At 42.0% G+C, this 21,254-nt stretch overlaps 1 protein-coding gene across 1 annotated transcript in view; it reads right to left on the reverse strand.

Annotated features, from left to right (window-relative positions):
- Positions 1–1,992: 1,992 nt before the first annotated feature.
- The window catches only part of LOC108506521 (multiple epidermal growth factor-like domains protein 6), a 193,293-nt gene continuing 174,031 nt past the window's right edge, over positions 1,993–21,254 (reverse strand). Inside the window, exons 29-38 of the mRNA XM_017833614.1 lie at positions 20,970–21,098; positions 19,748–19,879; positions 14,706–14,834; positions 13,718–13,843; positions 13,144–13,272; positions 10,788–10,916; positions 10,377–10,505; positions 9,582–9,707; positions 7,080–7,208; positions 1,993–6,718 (exon numbers count right to left, since the gene is read on the reverse strand). Of these exons, the coding sequence (XP_017689103.1) occupies positions 6,639–6,718; positions 7,080–7,208; positions 9,582–9,707; positions 10,377–10,505; positions 10,788–10,916; positions 13,144–13,272; positions 13,718–13,843; positions 14,706–14,834; positions 19,748–19,879; positions 20,970–21,098 (1,238 nt within the window). The 3' untranslated portion in view covers positions 1,993–6,638. The remainder of the gene's footprint in view (positions 6,719–7,079; positions 7,209–9,581; positions 9,708–10,376; positions 10,506–10,787; positions 10,917–13,143; positions 13,273–13,717; positions 13,844–14,705; positions 14,835–19,747; positions 19,880–20,969; positions 21,099–21,254) is intronic.

Consider the following 21,254-nt stretch of genomic DNA (forward strand, 5'->3'; position numbering starts at 1 on the left):
TAAACTAATTAATTAGCTTAATTATCATTAGGCTCTTGGAATCACTAGAGGAAGAAGCAAGCACATGCCTCAAACCAAGATATTACATCTGGACGGGAAAAAACACCCAGTAGATGATGGCATGAAGCATTTATACATTAACTATAATATCTACACCACATGCAGCTTCTCAAGATGTTTTGCTGTCATCAGCTTACTAAAAGATAAAGATTTATTGGGCTATTACTGAAAAGGAAGCTAGATACTGCCAAATGGCACGGACAGTTAGATGACTAGTTGCTGACATCTTTATTCATATATAAAACAACACAACTGAGTTGTATTTTTTTTAACTACCATGCTTGAAGGAATCAACAAAGCAATGCCTTATCATACAGCACTTTTAAGTCATTTTTAAATCATTCATGGGCTTTGGATAGCTGTTTTTATTGTGTGCATACAGAATATTCTATTAGCACCCTGTGAACTTCTAGTGCTGACTAAAATAAGAGATAAGAAGTGCTGGCTGCAGATTGCTATAACAGCTTCTGAAGATGCTGAGGGACCATCCCATGGAGCATTGCTCCCTGGATACAGTCACAAGGTCACTCTTATTCTGCTGCCATATATCTTAGAGGTTGGGAAAAATTTCTTCCCTGTGAGGGTGGTGAGGCCCCTGGCACAGGTTGCTCAGAGAAGCTGTGGCTGCCCCATCCCTGGAAGTGCCCAATGCCAGGTTAGATAGAGCTCTGAACAACCTGGTCTAGTGGAAGGTGCCCCTGCTCATGGCAAGGGGTGGAACAAGATGAACTTTAAGTTCCCTTCCAACCCAAATCATTCAGTGATCTATGACTTATGAACATTTAAGTGCTGCAGAGACAGTGCTAACTCTGCATATGTTGAGAATATTATGGTTAAATGTTCCATGCCTACTTTTTGATCAGTTCTTAATAGCAATCTGAAAGGTTAGTGCAATAACATCAACAACTTATTTGAATAGTTGAAATACTGCTTCTAATAAAGAAATTACTGAATAAGTTGCAAGGCTTATAGGATTATTTTCAGAACATATGTTAAAAAGATGACAAACCAAATGAACTTAATTATTCTATTCCTTGTTGAAAACTGTAGGAAAAGTGAAGTAAATCATGTAAGACAGAACCCAGCAGTATTACAAAGCTCAATTTAAAACATTTGCCCAAAAATTTAAAAAAGATTTCAAGCCTGCAGAGCTGCTCTCCCAGAAGCTACCAAGCCATAGCTGTCCACTTTTGCTCTGACAGCTTGATATACTGTCCCCCCTTTGTTACACATTTTGAATTCAATTTAGCATGCTACTTCCAATTAACCAGCACACACTTACCGCATTATTTGGCATTAAACAGGCACATGTGCTCCTTTAGCTCCTGCCAATGTGAGAAGACAATACCCTGAAGGTGAACCAGGCTATTTGTTCAGCAGTATCAGGCTCTGGGAAGTGTCCAAGCAGGCTGGTGGAAGCCCACAGGTGTGTGGTTTCAAATGCCTTGAAGGTGCTTCATGCCCAAGTCTTCCAGAAATGTTACACTTCATAACCATCCTCTTCCAGCAAGATTTATGCTGTGTTTTGAATATTTCTGATACTCTGGGGTCTGAGTGCCAGAAACCTCTACTTATCAGTCTCAGGCACTGGCCAGGTTGCTCTGGTCAGGGATCATACATAAATCCATTTGTGCACAGGCCATTTTTTATTCTATACAAAATACTAAAAGCAGGTGTGATTTCAGTCTGTTTCCTCTGAATATGAATTTCAGAGTCACAGAATATGCTGAGCTGGAAGGGACACACCAGGATCACTGAGTCCAGCTCCTGGCCCTGCACAGGACCACCAAGAGTCACATCATGTGCCCAAGAGTATTGGTTCAACAGAATAAAGTTGCATCCACAACATAAACCTGCTGCTTCAAGACTATCAATAAGGAAAAAACAAGAACAAGTTTTAATGACATGTTTATATAAAAGAAATCAGCATCCTTTCACCATGATATGTCTACAACAGAAAGTACAGCACAGATGTGAGATACATCCCACATATTCCTTGAAGAGGGGTTACAAATTCACAAAGACATAATATATTGCTATGCAAGTGCTTATTAAAAGCAATAAAAAGAACAGAATGAACAATTTATGCTCTACAAGTCTGAGATTTGGTGTTTACTGCTGGAAATTGCTTTACACAGTGTCAGAATTTAAAGCTTTTACCCTGCAAAAGCATTACTGGGCACAGTTGCAGCTCATGCATGGAGCTGCTCAGTCAGCCACAGGTCAACCTGTGGAACTGGGGAGTGAGAAGGCTTCTAGCCTAAATATAGCAAAATTAACACAAGGATGTGACGATGGAGATTTCTTGGTCCATCAGTTCTCTCAAAGATTATTCTTAAGCTTACTTTGCTCTGATAAGAACTTAAATTCTAACAGAGTCACGGTTTGATCTACAGTATGAAGCCACGAGGGCTCCAAAATGTGTCTTTGCCTTTTCTGGGAAGGACATAAAGGTATTATTTCCATGCTTGTCCCGTTGGCAACTCCTGACACTATGCTGGTTATTACTTACACAAACAGAAATCTGCAGCCAATCAAAATAATATGGTTGGCAAAGAATCTGGGCAAACTTTAATAGCTATGGTTCTTCAACATAAAAAGGATAAAAGTGGAATAATAATTTTTGGCAAGGGAAGCGGGGAATTTTTAAAATTCTGATTGTTTTCCTATGAGAATAGTGTTAGTGAAGTCTAACTTGAAACATGTTGTTCTGGTTTCATGAATTCTCATTGAGCAAGATTCTGCTGGACCCACTGAGTTACACTCAACTTATTTCCACTCCAGCTGAAGTTATCTGGAATACACAAGGTAAGAGAGGGGGATTTGGCACAGAAACTGCATGGCTGAAATAATTCCAATGTCTTTCTGAAAGGAGTTATCTGCACATGCAAGTGTGTTGCAGAGGAATTCACAGAGCACTCTCTTCAAGAAAGTGTAATTAACTTCAGCCTCCCGGGAAACTGGGAGCCAAGAAAGGCCTTCACAAACTGGAAGGTGGACATCAGTTTAACTATAAACTCCACTTTCACTGAAGTTTTCACTTTCATTTTCCACAAGCCCCAGTGCTATGGTCAGGACAGTATCACCCTGACACTCTTTCGCTGGAACCTGATGAAGCAAATAAGCAGAGTTATATTAATTTAGTAGTAGCTACAATCACTTGCCATAAAATTAATCTGTGGATGAGGCGATTTAGTAGATTTTTCATTAAAAAAGTCCACGCTGTCTAATAAAGTCTACTTTGTAGGTAAAGAATTAGGTAAATGGGTTAATCTGTAGTAAGGGGCAGAATCAAAACATAATAATGACATCATAAGTAAACTTCCTTAATTAATAGTTAATAATGTGAAGTTGCGGCTCTTCTAGAAAACAAAAATCTGTAAACGTTTTTTCTGCCTTGTGAAAAAAGTGAAAACTTCAGAAATAGAGAATCAAGACAAGACATTCCAAACTACCCCAATCAAAATTCATGTCTTAGTATTTTTGAAATCTTTAATTCTGATTTTTACCTTTAAACGACTGTACTTTCTTTTGGAACAAAAAGTCATACTGAGCCCCAAATCAGAATGATCTGTTTGATGGCACTGAGGGGAACTTCTTTCTCCAAGGCAATATCATAAAGAAGCTAAGAAGTATTTTGAAGGAGGAATGAATAAAAAAGACTATTGCATACGAATGGCTTTGTATGAATTGGCAGTTTTTGATTTAAAAATAGGTTTGCTGCAATATTTCCCAAGCAGATCTACTTGGTCCTCTAAATTCATTGGCACAGGCTCAGTATTTGTCTCCTAAAATATGTGTTTCATCATGTACCTAAAATTGTGACATTCTTTAAAAACACTTAATACAAAAATCTTTTATTTCCTTATACTACATATTTACAATTCTATTATCAAGGTACTGTGGAAAATGTAAACAAGTGTACACAGGTGTAAATAATATGGCTTGAGAAAAGTGTCCCCTTGGATCAGCTGCTCAAATCATGTATCAGTAAACAAAAAAAAAAAAAGAGGAAAAACAGTACATTTGATATATTTTGCTGTTTGACAGCACTGTCAGGGTTTTATGCATTAGCTGCTGAGTAACCACACCAATCTCTGGGCATCTGTCTCTGAACTGGAATATCAGATGTCCTGGAATGAGGCCAGTGGAGGGTCACCAAGGTAAGAGGGGCTGTGCAGTTGGGCTGAGGAGAACAGGGTCTGCTCAGCCTTCAGAAGAGAAGGTACCACTGCTTAGTCAACTACCCCATGGGGGCTGTAGAGGAGATGAAGACAAACACTTCTTGGAGATCCACACTGAAAGGATGAGAAGCAGTGGACCAAACCTGAAACTTAGGAAATTCTGTTTGGAAAACAGGAAAAATAATAATAAAAAAAAAGGCATGAAATCTTCACTAGGACAGTGGTGGTGGGATCTCCATCCTTGGAGATATTCAGAACTCAACTGGGTGAATCTCTGAGCAACCCCATTTAACTCTGAAGGTGACCAGGCTTTGAGAGGAACTCTGGACATCCAGAGGTCTCCTACAACTTTACTCTCTCGATGATCCTACACAAAATCTTGAGCACAGTGAGATATTTGCACTACTGTTGTAGTTTGGCTCTGCAGTAAATACATAGTTAAGATCAAAATATGTCAACTGCTCAACTTGAATTATTCTTCTCCAGTAGTTGCTTAGATTATATCTCATTGTCTCATTTACCTTATCAGTTCCAGTACAGTGAAACTGCCCCAAATGCACATAATTGTAGGATCAGACCCAGGCCTTCAAATCTCCAAAAGAACATTTAAAATGCCACAGGCCTACTGAAAGTCATACGTTTCTGACTAGTTTTGGAACAAGAATTTTGTCACATTTACACTGAATGAACTTTCCATCAACGTTTACAGAGCTCTACAGTAGAAATGACAAGGGATCAGCATCAATCACACTGATATTTTTGGCTGAAAGCACAGTTGGTTAATTAATTTTGACACATTCACAAATATCTTTACTTTCAATACCTATGAAGTGATGAATAACAACAATAAGACTTCCACAAAGCTTGAAAAAATACCTTCCAAACCAGTATTGCTTCCAGGAGATCACAGTTTGAATTAAACTCCCCAGTGAGCAAGTGACACTTGCTTTGCCCTGGACAGTTAATGATTGCAGATGTGTTTAAGACCTGAGAAGAACTGTGGGGTAAAATTGTTACTTCACCTACTCATCCAACCAACTGGATCCTACTTCACCAACTCACCACTTACGCAACCACAAAAACAAAAGGTCTTAAAAAAATCACAAATTACCATCAATTACTGTAATTTTGTCTCTTCTAAGACAAAAATCTGCTCTTGCAGCTCGTTATTGTGGGTGGATGGAGTGTGAACACAAGACCTGGGACTGCCCGTATTTCCATGTCTACTGAGCCCATGGTCCTGATGCCCTTTCCTAAGTGCACTTTTGAAAGAATTAGACTTGAGTGGTTACTGCATAGCTTTGTAACTTCTAACCTAAAGAGGTAAAAAGAGGCACTCTGAAATCTTTCAGTCTGGTTAACTCAGGGTATTAAAATATAAAACATAAGTTCTCTATAACAACATAGTCCTGTATCAATGAACAACCTGTCTAAAGAGACAAAATAGCACCAAAATGTCTTTGTTCCATGAAGTGACCAACAGCAGCTGTCGAATGGTATCAGGACTGTTTTAAGCTGAGTTCATAAAAAAAAATTGTGCAGTAAAATCATAAACCCCACAGAGATTATCTTTAAACATCTGTCGTTGTTCACTGTTTTCTCCATCCAAGATAAAACCTCTTCTGTGTTAGCAGGTACTGTTTGAGGAGATCTGCTGCCCAGTTTGACTTGACAAACCACTGAAACTCATCTGACACGATGTGAGAACACAGAAAGCCAGGAGACTCTGACAGATGATACCACGCTCTTTGGAAGATGGATTCAGACATAAGCAAGATACAGATGGAGACCTTCCAATCAGTTAGTCCACACTAGAACAGCAGTAGATGTTCTCAAATTAATTAAGAACTTCTTGGGGACTGTGGTGGACTCTTCTTCAGTTGCAAGTTTCTCTAGAACACACAATGTTATTCAAAGAGGAATCAGTTTGGTGAATCCCACTAGTTTCTGTGCAGTGTGATTTTGCAGTGGATCTGTACCAGCTTCATAATCTGTGAAACACTCATTAAACACGGTGGTGCTGGTTGTCAGGAGGGTTTAGAAAGTCCCTGATACGTGGCGTGGCTCACTGAACATTGATGTGTTACACACGGCTTATCCTGATACTCTCTGGAGCTGGTCTGATTAAAAACATGTCCGAGCTTTCAAGTGATGAATTATATTAATATCAGAAAGAATGTCCAGAGTAGATTAATGGAGGGGCAAGAGGCTAGAAATAAGTACATGAAACAGATTCAGCTTTTTAAAAGGATCCAACTACTAAATGGCCTCTGTAGTCTTCCATAAGAAGTGCGAATACTTCAGTACAATTCAAGCTGAATTGAATAACTGTTTTCATATCCAAATTCAAATACCGTCTGTGCATATAAAACAGTTCATTTATTAGTCCAAATGTTACTGTTGTAGAGCTCTTGGAAAAATACTCCCTTTTTCTTGAGTTTGTTCTTCATAAAAAGGAAGCTTTGCAGGGCCACCTAGAGAATTAAGTAGAAACACGGTTTCAGGTCTATATAACATAATACCGAAAGAGTATATAGATTATACAATTTACACTTAAATAATTCAATAAATGGTAGCCTTGAAAAGAAGGTAGGGGAAGTTACATCGTCCTCCTCACAGAGGCAGAGAGCAGGCAAAACACATCTCAGGTGGGAGGTTCCCGATATGTTTCCTAAACTAAAGGAGGAATTGAGAGGAAACTTCCACTCAATACTACACCTCATTAAGAGGAGATATCTAAATAATTGATCCTCTTGTCCAAACACTGACCACTACCAATGGGCAACAAATAGTTTCTTCTACTAAAAAAGGCTGCACACTCCCAGCCTGTGTTACCTTCTCTGCAGGTTGGCCCCATCCACGTGGCTGGGCAGGCGCAGTTCCCGTTGTATGGATTGCACTGGGATTTGCTGGCACATTGGCACCGCAGGGAGCAGTTGGGGCCATACCGGTCTGACCTGCATTCTGGAAGGACAGAAGTCTTTGGAAGATGTGGAACACTTCCTAGCAGTCTCCCTGTTCTCTGGGATCAGGAAGTCTTTGGAAGACGTGGAACACTTCCTAGCAGTCTCCCTGTTCTCTGGGATCAGGAAGCTGCTTAGACACCTACATCTGTTAACATTAAAACATGACATTTTGGAAAGCACTGCAGCCTTCAAGTTTTGTCTGCCACATGGTCTGCCCAAACTGCAGCCCAGCTGTCCTGAAGAAGTTCCCAGAATGGAAATCATTACTGGTGTAAAAACAGGGGTTGACAGCCCAACAGAAAACATCTTGGGATCTGCTCAGGAAAGTTACTGTCAGCATCCTGGATCCACACTATCTCCTGCCCTTCTCCTTCCTGCACAGCTTGGCTGTCGGTGGGTGCCGGCCAAGAGCCTTCACTCACAGAATGTGTAATTGAAAATTAATCCATTTTATATACACTCTTATGTCTTGCTCCAAATTGCACAATTCTGCTGCCTCCTGGCAAATTAAACTCACAAAAACCCCACACTTCCAAATACAAATATGTTTCACACCATACCTGGTAAATCCTCACTGCAATTTTTTATGCATCAGAGGTACAGGTGTGAAGGGAAAGTGAGCAGCAGGTCACAGGCAGGGTGTGAAGCATTCTGCAAACAATAGCCCTCTCTCTCTCACCTCGCTGGGAAACCCTGTGAGTACCCAGGGCATTTGCTTTCTCCCATGAGCACCCTGGGGTAAATAAAGCTCTGCTGAGACCCCCATCAGCTGCAGCCTCAGCACGTGGGAGAACTTGCCCCGTGTGCTCCGAGCTTGGCCTTTTCAATTAGGAAATGTTATGAGAAAAGGTCTCCTCAAACACCTCTGGACCTGATTTTAATTTATGTAATACCACATTTTCATGTTAATAACAATGTGTATTTAAGACATCTGTTTGAAAGTCTGCAATGTTAATTTACTACAAAAAAAGAACGCCCATAAAAGTCTGTTATATTCTCTCTCTCTCTCTTTTTTTTTTTTTAATTAACATTTTGCCTGTTTAATGGGTGCTTTACCAGAGTTCAAATTAAAATCAGGCCTTTTATCTTTATGGCTGCGGCACAGTCACAGCTGCTCACAGTTATATCACAGATGAACTGAGCCTAATTGAAAATAAAAATGCAAATAAAACCTACCCCATAACAGCTTTTCATGGATGGGGGCTACCCTAGCTGATTGGAGAAAAATAAAAGTGACTTGCAGAGTTTGCAAGAAGCAAAACCTCAGTTCCCATTTTTGGTGCTGAGCTTCCCCCTTGCGTTCCACTTCTGCCTAAAATTTCCTTGGAAAGGCCTGTGGATGCTCAGTGCTGTGTGGCCACAAGGGTGGCTGATATTCCCCATTGGAGCAGCACTGCAGACTGGGTGGCTTCTTTCTCTGACCACAGGACAGTGCCCAGATGGAATCAAATAATTTTCCACTTTATTTTTGCAGGTTGCATTAGTGCTTAAGCTTCCAGCAATTACTTTTTGTTATTAATTACCTGTTCAAAGCTGTTTCCTGCCCTATCCTAGGACAAAAGAAGAAATAATATTCCCACATTGTTTCAGGGGCTCTGGAGGATTATGTTCCTGGTGTGAAGCTCCATAGTAGCACATGGATGTTCACTCCTTTTATCGTTTGCCACAGCATCTGGATCACAAATCTCTTACACTCAATTAAACCACTGCAATTCCTTTTACTCCTGTATTATCCTAAATCTACTCTATCATAATCATAGAATCACCAAAAGGTTTAGGTTGGAAAGGATCTTAAAGCTCATCTGGTTCCAGTCCCAGCCCCTTGCCATGGGCAGGGACACCTTCCACTAAACCAGGTTGCTCCAAGTCCCATCCAACCTGGCCTTGAACAAGGCACAGCTGCTGCAGCACCACTACCCTCATCCATAGGGATTCTCCCCTACTTTCAGGGAAAGCAAATCCTGAGTTGGACATACTTTTTCATTGGTCTGAAAAGGGTCACGAAATTCGGTGTGAAAAACCACACAGAAATTGGGGCTCTTGGTGCTCTATCTGCATCCTCTGGAGTCCTCCCCACTACCTTTGCAACACTTCTTGGTCTATTCTTCCCCAATCCATGTTTTCCAGAGCTCCACGCAAATGACATTTTACAGTTGACCCACAAAAAGTTTTCCTATCAGTGTATCAATTTAAATATTGATTAAATCACGAGGTACAGCCCTGCTGATAAAGGTGTTGATAACCCATAAGAGCAATTTGCTACAAACAATGTGATCTTGAACACCGGCAAAAGTCCTTCTACAGTTCTTAAACCAACAGGTCATAGTGGTTTAACTATTCACAGTCCAGCCCTCAAAAACATTATCCTTACTGATGTCACATTTGTCTCCAGTCTTCCCAGGTGGGCAAAGGCACTTCCCAGTCTCTGGATCACAAGGAGCATCTCCGCAGTCACACCGACGCTGGCACCTCTCACCAAACCAACCCCTGTCACAGGCTGACACCAAGAGAACTTTTTACATGCACATTTGAAAGGCAAGATGTACATTAAAGCCTGAGGAGTTTTCCCAGGATGTCTCAGAGTAAAGCTCATAAACTCTCTGCTGAAGCCAGTGTAAATGCCAGCTTTAATGAAGAATTGAATGTAGTGGAGCTCCCTTTGTATGAGCTCCCTTTATGTCGGGTTTGTCTAATCTAACCTATCAAAGGTATCTAGATGTAAATCTGTCTCAGAAATGTAACTGGCACTTATTTTCATTTTTAATTAGAACTCTCTAGAAGACTATTCCATAACACTCAACAGGTCTGACATGCACCTATTTAATAATCTTATTTGGAGCTTTAGAAGCAAATTTAGAATCAGTAAAAGGGACTTATTTTTAATAAATGACATGTGGAACTCATTGCTCCAAGACATCATGGAGACCAGGACTTTCACTGTATTAATCGGAACCAGATTAGTTAATTTCCAAGGGAATAAGAACACCCAGCTGTATAACAGGAAATCTGTCCCAATTTCAATGTTTCAGGATATTCACAAAGAAAATATGGAAGAAGTTGCTCTTAACAAACAAATATTTGAGTAATTACATGAGGCTTTTTGAGGTCTGTTTTGGCTCTGGTTTTTTGTTTGCTTTTTTCTCTCACATCAGAGGGGTACCAGTACCTTTTTCACAGTGGACACCGTGATACCCCAAAGGACAAATGCACTGTCCTGTCACTGCATCACAGCTCGCTCCATTTTTACAGGCGCAGGGGTGAAGACAGCCCAGCCCATAAAATCCAAGGGGGCACCCTGAAAAATTAAAGTAAGGAAGGTCCATGAAGAAAATGATACACCCCATTAAAATCCTTTGTATTCTCAGCTACGTTCCCCGGGAGCCATCAAAAGTTACCCTTAACTCTAATAATGCCACGTGCTTTCAAACTTGTGCCACCCAGCATCAGAGACACGCAAGATCTAGAGGCAGCCAGGTGATCTGGGACACCCCAAAAATTTTAACTGAACCAGCAGGGTGTTTCTTGATTACTCTGAAGCCCCACCTCCCACCACAATTACCCCGGGGGCCCCACTTACTGTGCTCGCAGGAGTGCCCGTAGTAGCCCTGGGGGCACTGGCAGCACCCTGTGAACCTGTCACAGGTGCCATTGTGCTGGCACGAGCAGTCCAAGGTGCAGCCAGACCCGTACTTCCCTGGGAGACATTCTGCTGGCAGGGCATGGACAGAAAAACGGACAAACAAACAAAAAAAACAATCACTGACCTCACCTCAAAAATACTCATACAGGATAGCTTGTATTGCTGAGAAATGATGCCCAGAGGATAACTTGCAGACCCAAGAATATGTGTTATGAAGACACAGAGCTTCTGCCCAACTGTTATGCATTTACATACTTTGATGAAAAATCGTTTATATTATATAAATGTTTGAACAATAATTTCCTCGTACTTTTAATAGTCTGCCTTTTTTAATTTGTCTCTTCACATACTTGATGTTGAACCCATACCATGGGCTGTAAAGCCGTGTAGTGAATGGTATAAATGTTATCTTCTTTTTTTTTTTTATCTACAGCAATATTTTCTTTTAGGCACTTAGAAAGTGCGAAAGAAAACATGAAGCTTTTCCTCCTCTGTGTTATCATTGGAGTTCACGCTATTCCAATTTCTAATAAAACCAGGAGAATCTTTTTCACACATAGCAACAGCCTTTACATGTATAATGAGATATCTGCTTTCACAGTACCAAACACATCTCAAATTACTGAAAGCCAAGCCATGCAAAGGGGACTGTGCCAATATAATTAACCCCAGCATCATCTCTGAATAAGTTAACTTCCCACTGCTGTGATAATTTGAATCTGGGCAGACGAACTTAAACGAGCGTGGCCGTCCAAGTAATCAGATTCAGAACTCTGCAAATGCCAGACAAGATCTTTCAAAAACATCATATCTAATCACTATTAAAAGGATGCCTGATTAGCTGTCTTTGATTTCCAGTCAAAACACACTCAAACCCACACTGCTGTGGAGATCAAGACTCGATTTTCCAATAATTTCACTCTCTCTGTCAAAAGATAAACAGTGAAGTTCTTTCTAGTGACACAACACACAGTCCCTTATACAATGTGTGCAAGTCTGCCCCTCATGCTCCACTCCAGAGATGTTTCATCTGCAAGATACACCCACAAGCCACGACTCTATGTGGTGACACCTGCATCACCCTGCTGAGGCTTGGCAACCCCAATGCAGCCTATGAGTGACTACAGGGATTTAGAGGAACAGACAGAGATGAACACAATTGGTCTGTGAAATGCCAGGTCAGCCAGTTATTGGTTAATTGCAAATTTTTTAGTGCCTGTCCACGATGATCATTCACTGTGCACTGAATGCTCACAGTACTCACACTGTGAGTACCTCCATGTAGCATCTTTCCTTTTCTTCCTGCTTCTTCTCTGCACACACACATGCATGAATTGGGCTTCTGGGTCTTCTCAAGTGCAAAGTGAAACAATTATATCTCAGAATGCTGCTAAAAAGTGTCATTTCTATATAATACTTTTATATAGGGACACTGCCCTGTAAAGACCAGTGCGTGGTAAAGATACTTATGGAGTTTGAGGTGGACATTCTACAGGTGTCAGGGGCAGAAAGGCTGTAAGTAAGTTCCAAGAACACGTTGTGGAGCTTGAACCATGGCAGTTATGTTCTAGGGATGACATTTGTCTTGAATGTGAACTCAGAACTCGTGGTTTCCTGAACATTTAAGTCTGAAAATATGCAGGTATTTCATCTACAGAGAAACATGGGAAGGTAGAAATGCAGAATTATTTTTGAGAGACAGACAGAAGGACAGATGTGGGAAGACTCTACTCTGGACTGACAGGAGGGTTTCTGGAGTGAAAACTGAGCTTATTCTGTTAGTGTGCTTTGCCTTGTGTAAGGGAGAGCTGTCATGGAGAAGCAAGGGTGAGAGATAGCAGGGCAATCTCAACTGCTTTGGACAGAAGTTGTCAGATCATCCGTGAAAATACATGAGATGTTCAACTGCAGTCCAGTGTCAAATGGAAAAGAAGAACATAACAAGAGAGGAGGGAGACAGGCTTCTGCTGACTGAGGAGCAGCACATGAAAGAAGGCACAAAACAACATTCCCATGAGCAAAAGAATTCAAAAGTTGGACAGCAGAAGAAGAAAGAGTCTCTGCAAAGGAATTTATGAGAGTTACAGGTAGAACTCACAAGGTTACTGTCTCTGAGAAATGACTTGAAGCTCTAACTAGGGGTAGTTTCGTGTAAGAGAAGCTACAGAGGGGAATGCAGCAGTGATGTAGCCTAATTAAGCAAAAACTGTCTGTCCCCTTTTGTGGTTGCCTGGGGACACTTCAAACCCCTTCTTGAATGTACAAGTCCACTGGCATCAAAGCAGAAAATCACCTTTCTCACAGGATCTTCCTGTCCAGCCCAGCCCGCAGGTGCAGTTGCCATCCACGTGGTCACAGATGCCACCGTTCTGACAGGTACATGTCAGGTGGCAGCTGGGGCCATACTGTCCCTGGGGACACACTACAGAGAATTAACAAAGTTTGTAAAGAAAAATAAATTAGCATTCAAAAAAAAAAATAATGGAAGTGATAGGGAAGAAATACAAACACATGCTCCCCACAGACTATCCCAAGTTACTGGTGTCTCCCGAGTGTGGCCGGACACCACTCCATGACTGTTATCAGTTTCATCCAAACACTTTGTCTTGCCATACCTCCTCAGCCCCATGGAGATCCCAGTGCCCTGGTACTGAGGGTGGCAGAGCGAAGCGGGGAGATGTGGCAGGATAAGGAAGGGTGATGGAGCAGAGAGGGACAGAGCTGAGTACACCCGACTGCAACATTGACATTATCGAGCAAAGGCACTGGGAATGCAGCTACAAACAATGTTTGGTGCTGGCTTTTGTTTGCTGGGTGTTTTAAGTGTGTCACCATTGACGAGGTGACCTCAGGTCCCGCTTTGTTACCTTGCTGACAGCCAGGTCCCATTTGGCCAGGGGGACAGGAGCACTTGCCAGTCCGTGGGTCACACTGACCTTTACCACAGGCACAGAACTGGGCGCAGTCCTTCCCATATCGGTTTTCAGGGCAAGCTGAAGGAAACACAGGCTTTTGTTAAACATCCTGATGCCAGTTTTCATCTTTAACATAGGCAGGATCTTATAGGTAGAGTTGGCTTCATTTTTATTCCACCTAATGTGCTTCAAAGCAACAGCTATGAAACCAAAACCCATCCAAAGACATGACTGCTTCATCCTCTGAGACTTTACCTGAAGTTATAAATATAATCTGTGGTTTTACATGTAGTATTTAGATTTCCTACTAAAATGTGAGTGTACAACTGAAATATCACTTGCTCAAACTTACAGCTAAAAACATCTTTCCATCTTTAATATTGATGCTGTCCTATACCAGAGAACAAAGCTATAGCCTCCTAAACGTTCAAACATTGCCTTTCTGTGAATAAGCTGAAGAGAACTTCACAGAGATCAGAGCTTTGGAAACAGGACAAATTCAGCCACGTCATTTAGCTCTGAAACACAGAAGTAACAGTAAAGTTGCCATGGAGTCTTTACCAGTTTTGCCACGACAAAACTTGATCTTTTTCCCATTTATTGTAACTAATGGCACCATAGTGTGAAGCAAAATATTGAGACAATTTCTCAACCTCGAAATTTTGGACAGGAAGAAGGAACTTGAGCAACTCATGCTGAGCTGGCTCTAGAAATACATTTGGGCAAGCAGGTTGTAATCCTGGGATGAGTGTCCTTGCTCCTACGCGCGCGGAAGAGAGGGAAAATATTTTGCAAGAGATTTTTTTACAAAGCTGGAATCCTGATTTACAATTCAAGGAAGAGGTAGCTGGGATCTGTCTGTTTTTCTACTGACAAGCTCTTATGCAAATTATTCTCTGTACTGTGTTTTGACAGAGGCAGAACACGAATGTTGGCTTACTTTTACTGCAGTCAGCGCCAATGAAACCGGGCGCGCAATCACACGTTCCTGACACAGGGTCGCAGTGGCCTCCGTTCATGCATTTACAGGGATTTTGGCAGTTTGAACCATAAGTACCTTTTGGACACCCTGTTTGAAAACAAAAAAAAAAAAAACAGCAATTAGGCTACGTTGCTACTGGGCCTGCTGCTTTTCACGCCATAAACACTTTTTTTGCTTACAACTGAAATTAGATTTTTATTTTCTAACTCTAGTCACTTCTAGAGGGCCAGGAGCAGGCCTTGGTGAGCAGATGGCTGCCTGGGGCAGCATGGTCCTTGGGGCAGCACTGACTTAGAATGTCAAACCCCTGGAAAGCTGGACCAAGTGCTGCTGCTGAGCCTGGTCCGACTGCTCCTGGCTCTGTGCTCCTTCCATTCCCCATATGTGACTGTAGAAAGACAAGCAAGTCCAGTTCTAGAGAGGTTTTCCTCTGGGATTTATGTTCCAAATAAACCTGTTCCCTCTTTCCCTCCTACAGAGAAGGAAAGATGGGGCCCTGCTCCCCCTTCCTTTGGGCAGCAGCAGCCTGGTTTGCCTGAGATGGCAAGAAGCCGTGAGCCATCTCCGTGTCTTTTAGCAGCCATTTTATGGATACTGGGGCAGGTCATGTCTTTCAAAAATGTGGAAGTTGGGGGAAGTTTGTTTTCTCTATTATCTACTGATTCCCTGCAAAATGGAGCTGGCACTGTAAGTGGTTGCCCAGAGAAGTTGTGGATTCTCAGTCCCAGGCAGTGTTCAAGGACTTCAAGGTTGGATGGGGCTCTGAGCAACCTGTTCTAGTGGAAGGTGTCCTTACCTAAGGTGGGGGATTGTCCCTTCCAACCCTATGGATGGAAGACTATGAAAACCTGCACATGACAGTAACATGGAATTTCAGAAAAGACCTCAGGAGATAGACACAGGAAAAAGATGGTTTAAATGCAAAGTCAGAAAACTCCCTGAGGAAAAAACCAAAGTAGCTGTATTTCATAAAAACCAGGGGGATCATTAGACTTGGATGGATTGTTGAGCCAGCGTTACATGGCAACAAGCTGTCCATGAAGAGGTTTTCTAGGTGCTAGTGACTATTTCTGGTTTCTTTCTGGACAGCTAATGTGGAAGGAGAAATGAATAAAAGATCAGGGAGATCTGAATGCATCTGCCATGCTTAGCTTATGTCTTCAAGATGCTCTTTAGAGCAATGAAGGTTGGAACTGAGGGAAAGAGCTGGGCAGAGCTGCTGGGCACTTGCCTCTGTCACCACTGAACCTCCAGTGTGCCACCAGTGAACTCCAGCAATGCAAGTTATTCTCCTAATTTTCCAGTGTACTGGAAGAGAAAGTACCTGGTACTTTAAGAGCAGCATGATCATCATCAAACAGTTCCACTAGTGCTGCTACACCTAAATGTCATTTCTTTGCTCGCTCCTTCCTTCTCTTCCCTGGCAAAAGGAAAGTCTATGGCTACTTTGGAAATCTGGTTGAATATATATTCGCACACGTATCCAAGCAACAGATCCCTTGCAATCTGTGCATAAATAACTTCATGTATTTTCTCTTTCCTGAAGGCATGAAAACATGGCCTGAGCGGCTGGAGAAATCTCTGGATTTTCTGAACTATTCAATAGCAAGGGAGAGCTTATGGGGAAGCTTTGAAGGGGTGTCTCTTACAATAAAACTGAACATTCGCTTCTGCTCAAACCAGGATAGCAGATCATCAGGACTAAACAGATACACACTTTTATAACATGCAGATACTCTCCCCAGCCCTTCTCAACCATGAACTCTTCTCAATGAATACTTTGTCATCAGTGTTTCTGTCTGTCAGCACACAAATTCATGTGCAAACCCTGGCATGAAGGAGTGAGCCCTGCAACATCTAATTCATTCCCACCAAAACATGAAGTTAAGGAAACACCCAGATTCTATGATTTAATTGGATTCTACGTGAGTTTCTCTTTCCCTCTTCCCTTTCTTTTTGGTATCATTTGGCTTTCCTCTTTTTCTTTAATTCTGTTTCCCACACTCCCAAACACGTTGCTTCTCCTTGGCAAAGCTTCCAGAGCTGTTCCTCAGCTCAAGGCCAGTGATAGATGCTCCATCACTGAAAGGGATGCAGTAATTCAACACTCCCCCACACCCTCTTACCAATTTATTTACTCTTGCAGCACCATCTGTATTTCAGTTCAAGAAGGAGCAGCACAAGCAGGTCAAGCTCAGCCACTACAATGTGCACATATTTATTAACAAGGCCACCTCATCTGTTACTACTTTGCAGAAGACTTTCAGTGCAGACAGTGGGGGCAATTTTACACCGTGTTCTACCATTTCAGTAGGCTCTGCTCTTCCAAAGAGGGTTATCCTCTCACTGCCATATGTCTTTATCTCACAGAGACATTTTCAAATTCAACAGTTTCCTGTGCTTCTGACTTATGTTCTTCTGCTAACAAAAGAGTGGCAGCCAGCTTTCCACCTCATTTCCCAGTTTTTTTCCTTCTGGTTTGAGTTGGTTTGCCATGACCAAGAGCTCCTAAATCTTTTCATGCCAGTGGCACACTCTGAGACTTTTCTGACCAATGTTATTAACTGCATTGTCAAATAGTCCCTTCTGACACATCCTGTTACCGATAGCCTAGAGGTGAAGCTGATGAGGTCTTTCTGGCTCTGGGTGTCCCCAGCCCAGTCAAATGTCACCACTTACTGCTTTTTATTCATTTCACCCAAGCAGATCTTCCCATTCACCAAGTTATGGACAAGTGATGGGAACCTTATTGCTAATTTGTCTGCTTCCTCTGGATCCTGCCAAGAGACTGTTTCAGCTCTTCACTCCAAAATTTGAGAACATGAAAGCCTCGTTGCTCTTGGCTCCTGGAAATTTGACTTCCCAGCCAACTACACCTTTTATAGATACTTTCTTCAACCTTTTTTCACAGTACTATAAATATAGCAATAGTTGCCAGAAACTGTTTCCAGCAGCATCCAACCACATGTTGACTGGACTGAAGCCCATTTCACGTGTTTGGGAGCGGCTCACTGTGCTGGTTTTAATATTCTATTGAAAGCTTCTTCATCCTGGAGCAGCCCCAGTTCTCCCTGTAGTGAGGACAGCAGGAACATGGAGTATTCCCACCAAAGTCACGCTAGCTATCCTTGGTTTTCAGTCAGTCACTTTAGAATCAGGCCCACAATCTCTCCCTTCACTGACCACAATCTAAAAATAACTCACAATTAAATGTTTTCCTTCTATTTTTGTGTCTGTCTATGCAATGCTCAGAGTTGTACAGGGGAGAATAGGACGTTCTCTCTTCATGAACCTCCACCATTCCATTATTTCTCCAGTAAACGTTTAACAAGTCTGTATTTAAGTGAGAATTTTCTGTGCAAGACACTGTGCAGTTTTGGAATCTCAGAGAGCACAACACCATGAAGTCTCTTGTCTCATGCTCTATAGTTTTAATCCCAGCTACATAGAAATCCATGGCTAAATTCCCTCTGAATGCAGCAAAACACAGATTTCATTTTGTAATTAATCTTTTTATGTATTTTATATCAGAACTTCAGTGTCATTGTTAATGTTTTCAATTTTAAAATTCTGAAATAAAATCTTAAGGACTAAAGCAAGTTTGAAGACATTTACCATAATTTATAATTTAGATTTAGCGCTACACAAACAGGTAATGAGTCCTGAGGGATTGCTACATAAAAGTAATAGGCAGACCATGATTAAGTCTTTTAAAATGATACCGTTAAATAGTTGATCTCCACTACTGCTCTAACATTTATTATAATCTAATGTATAATGGATCCAGATGGCTCCAGCCTCAATGTTGAAGGCCAGACTTCGATCTCACTTACAGCAAAAACTGATGTACAAAGGAAGATTGAATCAATCTTTTCTATTTTATTTATAATTTATATTTTAAAGAATAGCTTGTGATGACATGATGGTACCACAAAAGCCAATGTCTAAAATGAGTCTCTTTCCTGCTTCTACTCAAGGAATAAAGAACAGGTTTAACCCTTACTAGAGCTGCACAGGTTACAGCTGGCTTTTGTATACAAACTGTCACCCAAAACAGCAATTAAACCAGGGCCACAGTGAATTCCTAAGAAAGGAAAATCAGCGTTCGCCAGAGAGAAAGGCTGAGCTCGGAAGACAACGGCTTTTTTTTCCCTTTATTTTTTTCCCCCCTTCAAAATGAGACTATTACAAGCCATGGAGTAAAACCAAAATTAAAGTTGTAAATAAAAAGGTAATTAACTGTCTCCTTTATTGGCTACTTTGGTATGTGTTTCTTATCAGCCGCCACATTCCAGCAGAAACAACTTTACAGATGTCCTAAAATACCGGCATGAGGCGTGTGGATCTGGGAATATTTTTTATGATGGAGCATTGGGCCAGTTGGCATTTTGTCCTCTACACTAGTCACCATTTTTCAATCCAGAGTAACAGTTGGTTTAATTTGATTGTTCCTCAGAAGGCCCTACAACTGAAGGGACTTTATGAATCACTCAGATTTATTGCCAATTGCAGCTTGTTGTTTTCTCATAACCATTTGTCCTTACTTGAGCACGCAGAGATTTCGAGAAGTATTTTGGACTTGGTATTTGGAAATGAAAGAGCTACTCAATATCCAGGTGTAACTGAAGATGGGAGGTGTAAATGCAGAAGATATATTTATATCCTTTAGCATGGCATGAAACTGGAAAGAATTTACCTAATAAATCTGGGGGTTTTAAACATTAATTTAAATGTTGAATTAATTACATTTTCTAATTAAAAATTTTAAAATACATATTTTTAAATTAACCCCTTTCAATAATACGGGTATTTTTATTACTGTAAAATATGCTCACTTCTTATACTATAACTTCTTACACTAAAATTTTTATATATAGATATCTATATAAAACCCTCTATTTCTCTCAGTCAACACTGAGGGTACTGACATAGATGAACTCAAAAGCACCAGGACATTCTCCTGCATGACTCAGTCCTCTCTCCAAAAGGCAGGTACTCACGGAGGTGGCACTGGGCACCGTGGTACCCCGGGATGCAGGAGCATTCTCCAGTCACAGGGTGACATTCCTGGTTCTCGGCAGAGCACTGGCACACTCCGTTACAGTTCCTCCCATACGTGCCCGGTGGACAAGCTTTGGGAAGAAGAAATGTAAACCAATAAATTAAATTTGTCTTGGTAAATATAGCACTCAAACAAAGAGCGAGCTCAAATTTATTAAATAAAATCCCTGCCTATGGAACAACGCTCTCCTCCGGGACTTTGGATTTATTACATTTACTTGGGGGTTACTTGACTGCTTGATTTTGTTTTGTTCAGTCAATTTGTGCCCAACTGTCAAGGGCCAGATACAATTTTCTTGTCACTAGAAAAAAATCATAGGGAAATGTCAGGTAAAATTGACTAAAATAACAGTATAATTCCCAAGGGACCCAGTGTGTGGATAAAGACATTCTACCTTTTGAGGAGAGTTTAAACTTGCAAAGCTGCTGTGGCATCAACATCTCCATAGCTCTCATTCTGCCTGTTGACAGCCACATTGCCTGCAGGTTTGGACCTTCCACATGTAATTCTTAGGTCTGACTTCCATTAAGTTGCCCTAGCTATGGGTCAGGATTTAGAGTCCTTTAGTGGGGGATACAGGACACCGATGTCAATCCTTTCAATTCTTATTTATTTCTGGTTTTCCTTTTGCTGAAACAGGGCTCAGGCAAAGCTTTGTAAGGAGGAACAAAGTCAGGGTGCTGCAGCTGGGGTCAGAGCAGGAGCCTGCTTCCAAAGACAGCTCTGGGTGAAAAACTCCATGCTGAAGAAAAACCAGATAATGCCCTTCCCGTGAGCTCTGAGAGCAGGAATAGATGGTCGGTCTCTCATGGGGACAAGGCCAAGAGAAACCTGATCTGCTGCTTTACTGACAGCACAGCAATGGCTGCGGGCAGGAGCTGGGCTCCACTGGCACCTCCTCAGCCTATTTGGATCCAGTTCAGCCCCCAGCTGCTCTGAGAGCCGCAAACCCAGAGAGGGCAAACCCCACCATCCCAAACTGCGCCTGGCACAGAGCTCAGAGCCGGGTGAGGGACAAGCAGCCCTTGGCCATCCTCCCTGCTGTCAGGTTGTTGTCTCCTCCCTCTTTAGGCACTATATCATCAGGTTGGTACTGAAGAAATTAATTTCTTAATTAATTTACATGGGAAGTGTTTGCATTTTTATAACAACCAACTTACTTTTCTCGCAGCCGTGGCCGGTGAATCCCGGGGGACAACTGCAGGCTCCCGTCAGGTGGTGGCAGGGGCTGCCGGGGGGACAGCGGCACCGCTGGGCACAGCCCGTGCCAAACCGGCCTGGCAAACACGCTGCAGGGGTGACACCAACCCTCGTCAGGGCGCGGGGCAGGGCACGGGCAGGAGGGGGCAAAGCCACCCCGATCCAGCGGATCCGCTGCTCCCACCCCTGTGAGCGCCTCCAGACCGACCCCACGGCACAAGGTGGGAGCGAAAACACCCCGCCAC

Source organism: Lepidothrix coronata, unplaced genomic scaffold (assembly GCF_001604755.1).
Source record: "Lepidothrix coronata isolate B3197 unplaced genomic scaffold, Lepidothrix_coronata-1.0 Scaffold218, whole genome shotgun sequence".
Lineage (NCBI taxonomy): Eukaryota > Metazoa > Chordata > Aves > Passeriformes > Pipridae > Lepidothrix > Lepidothrix coronata.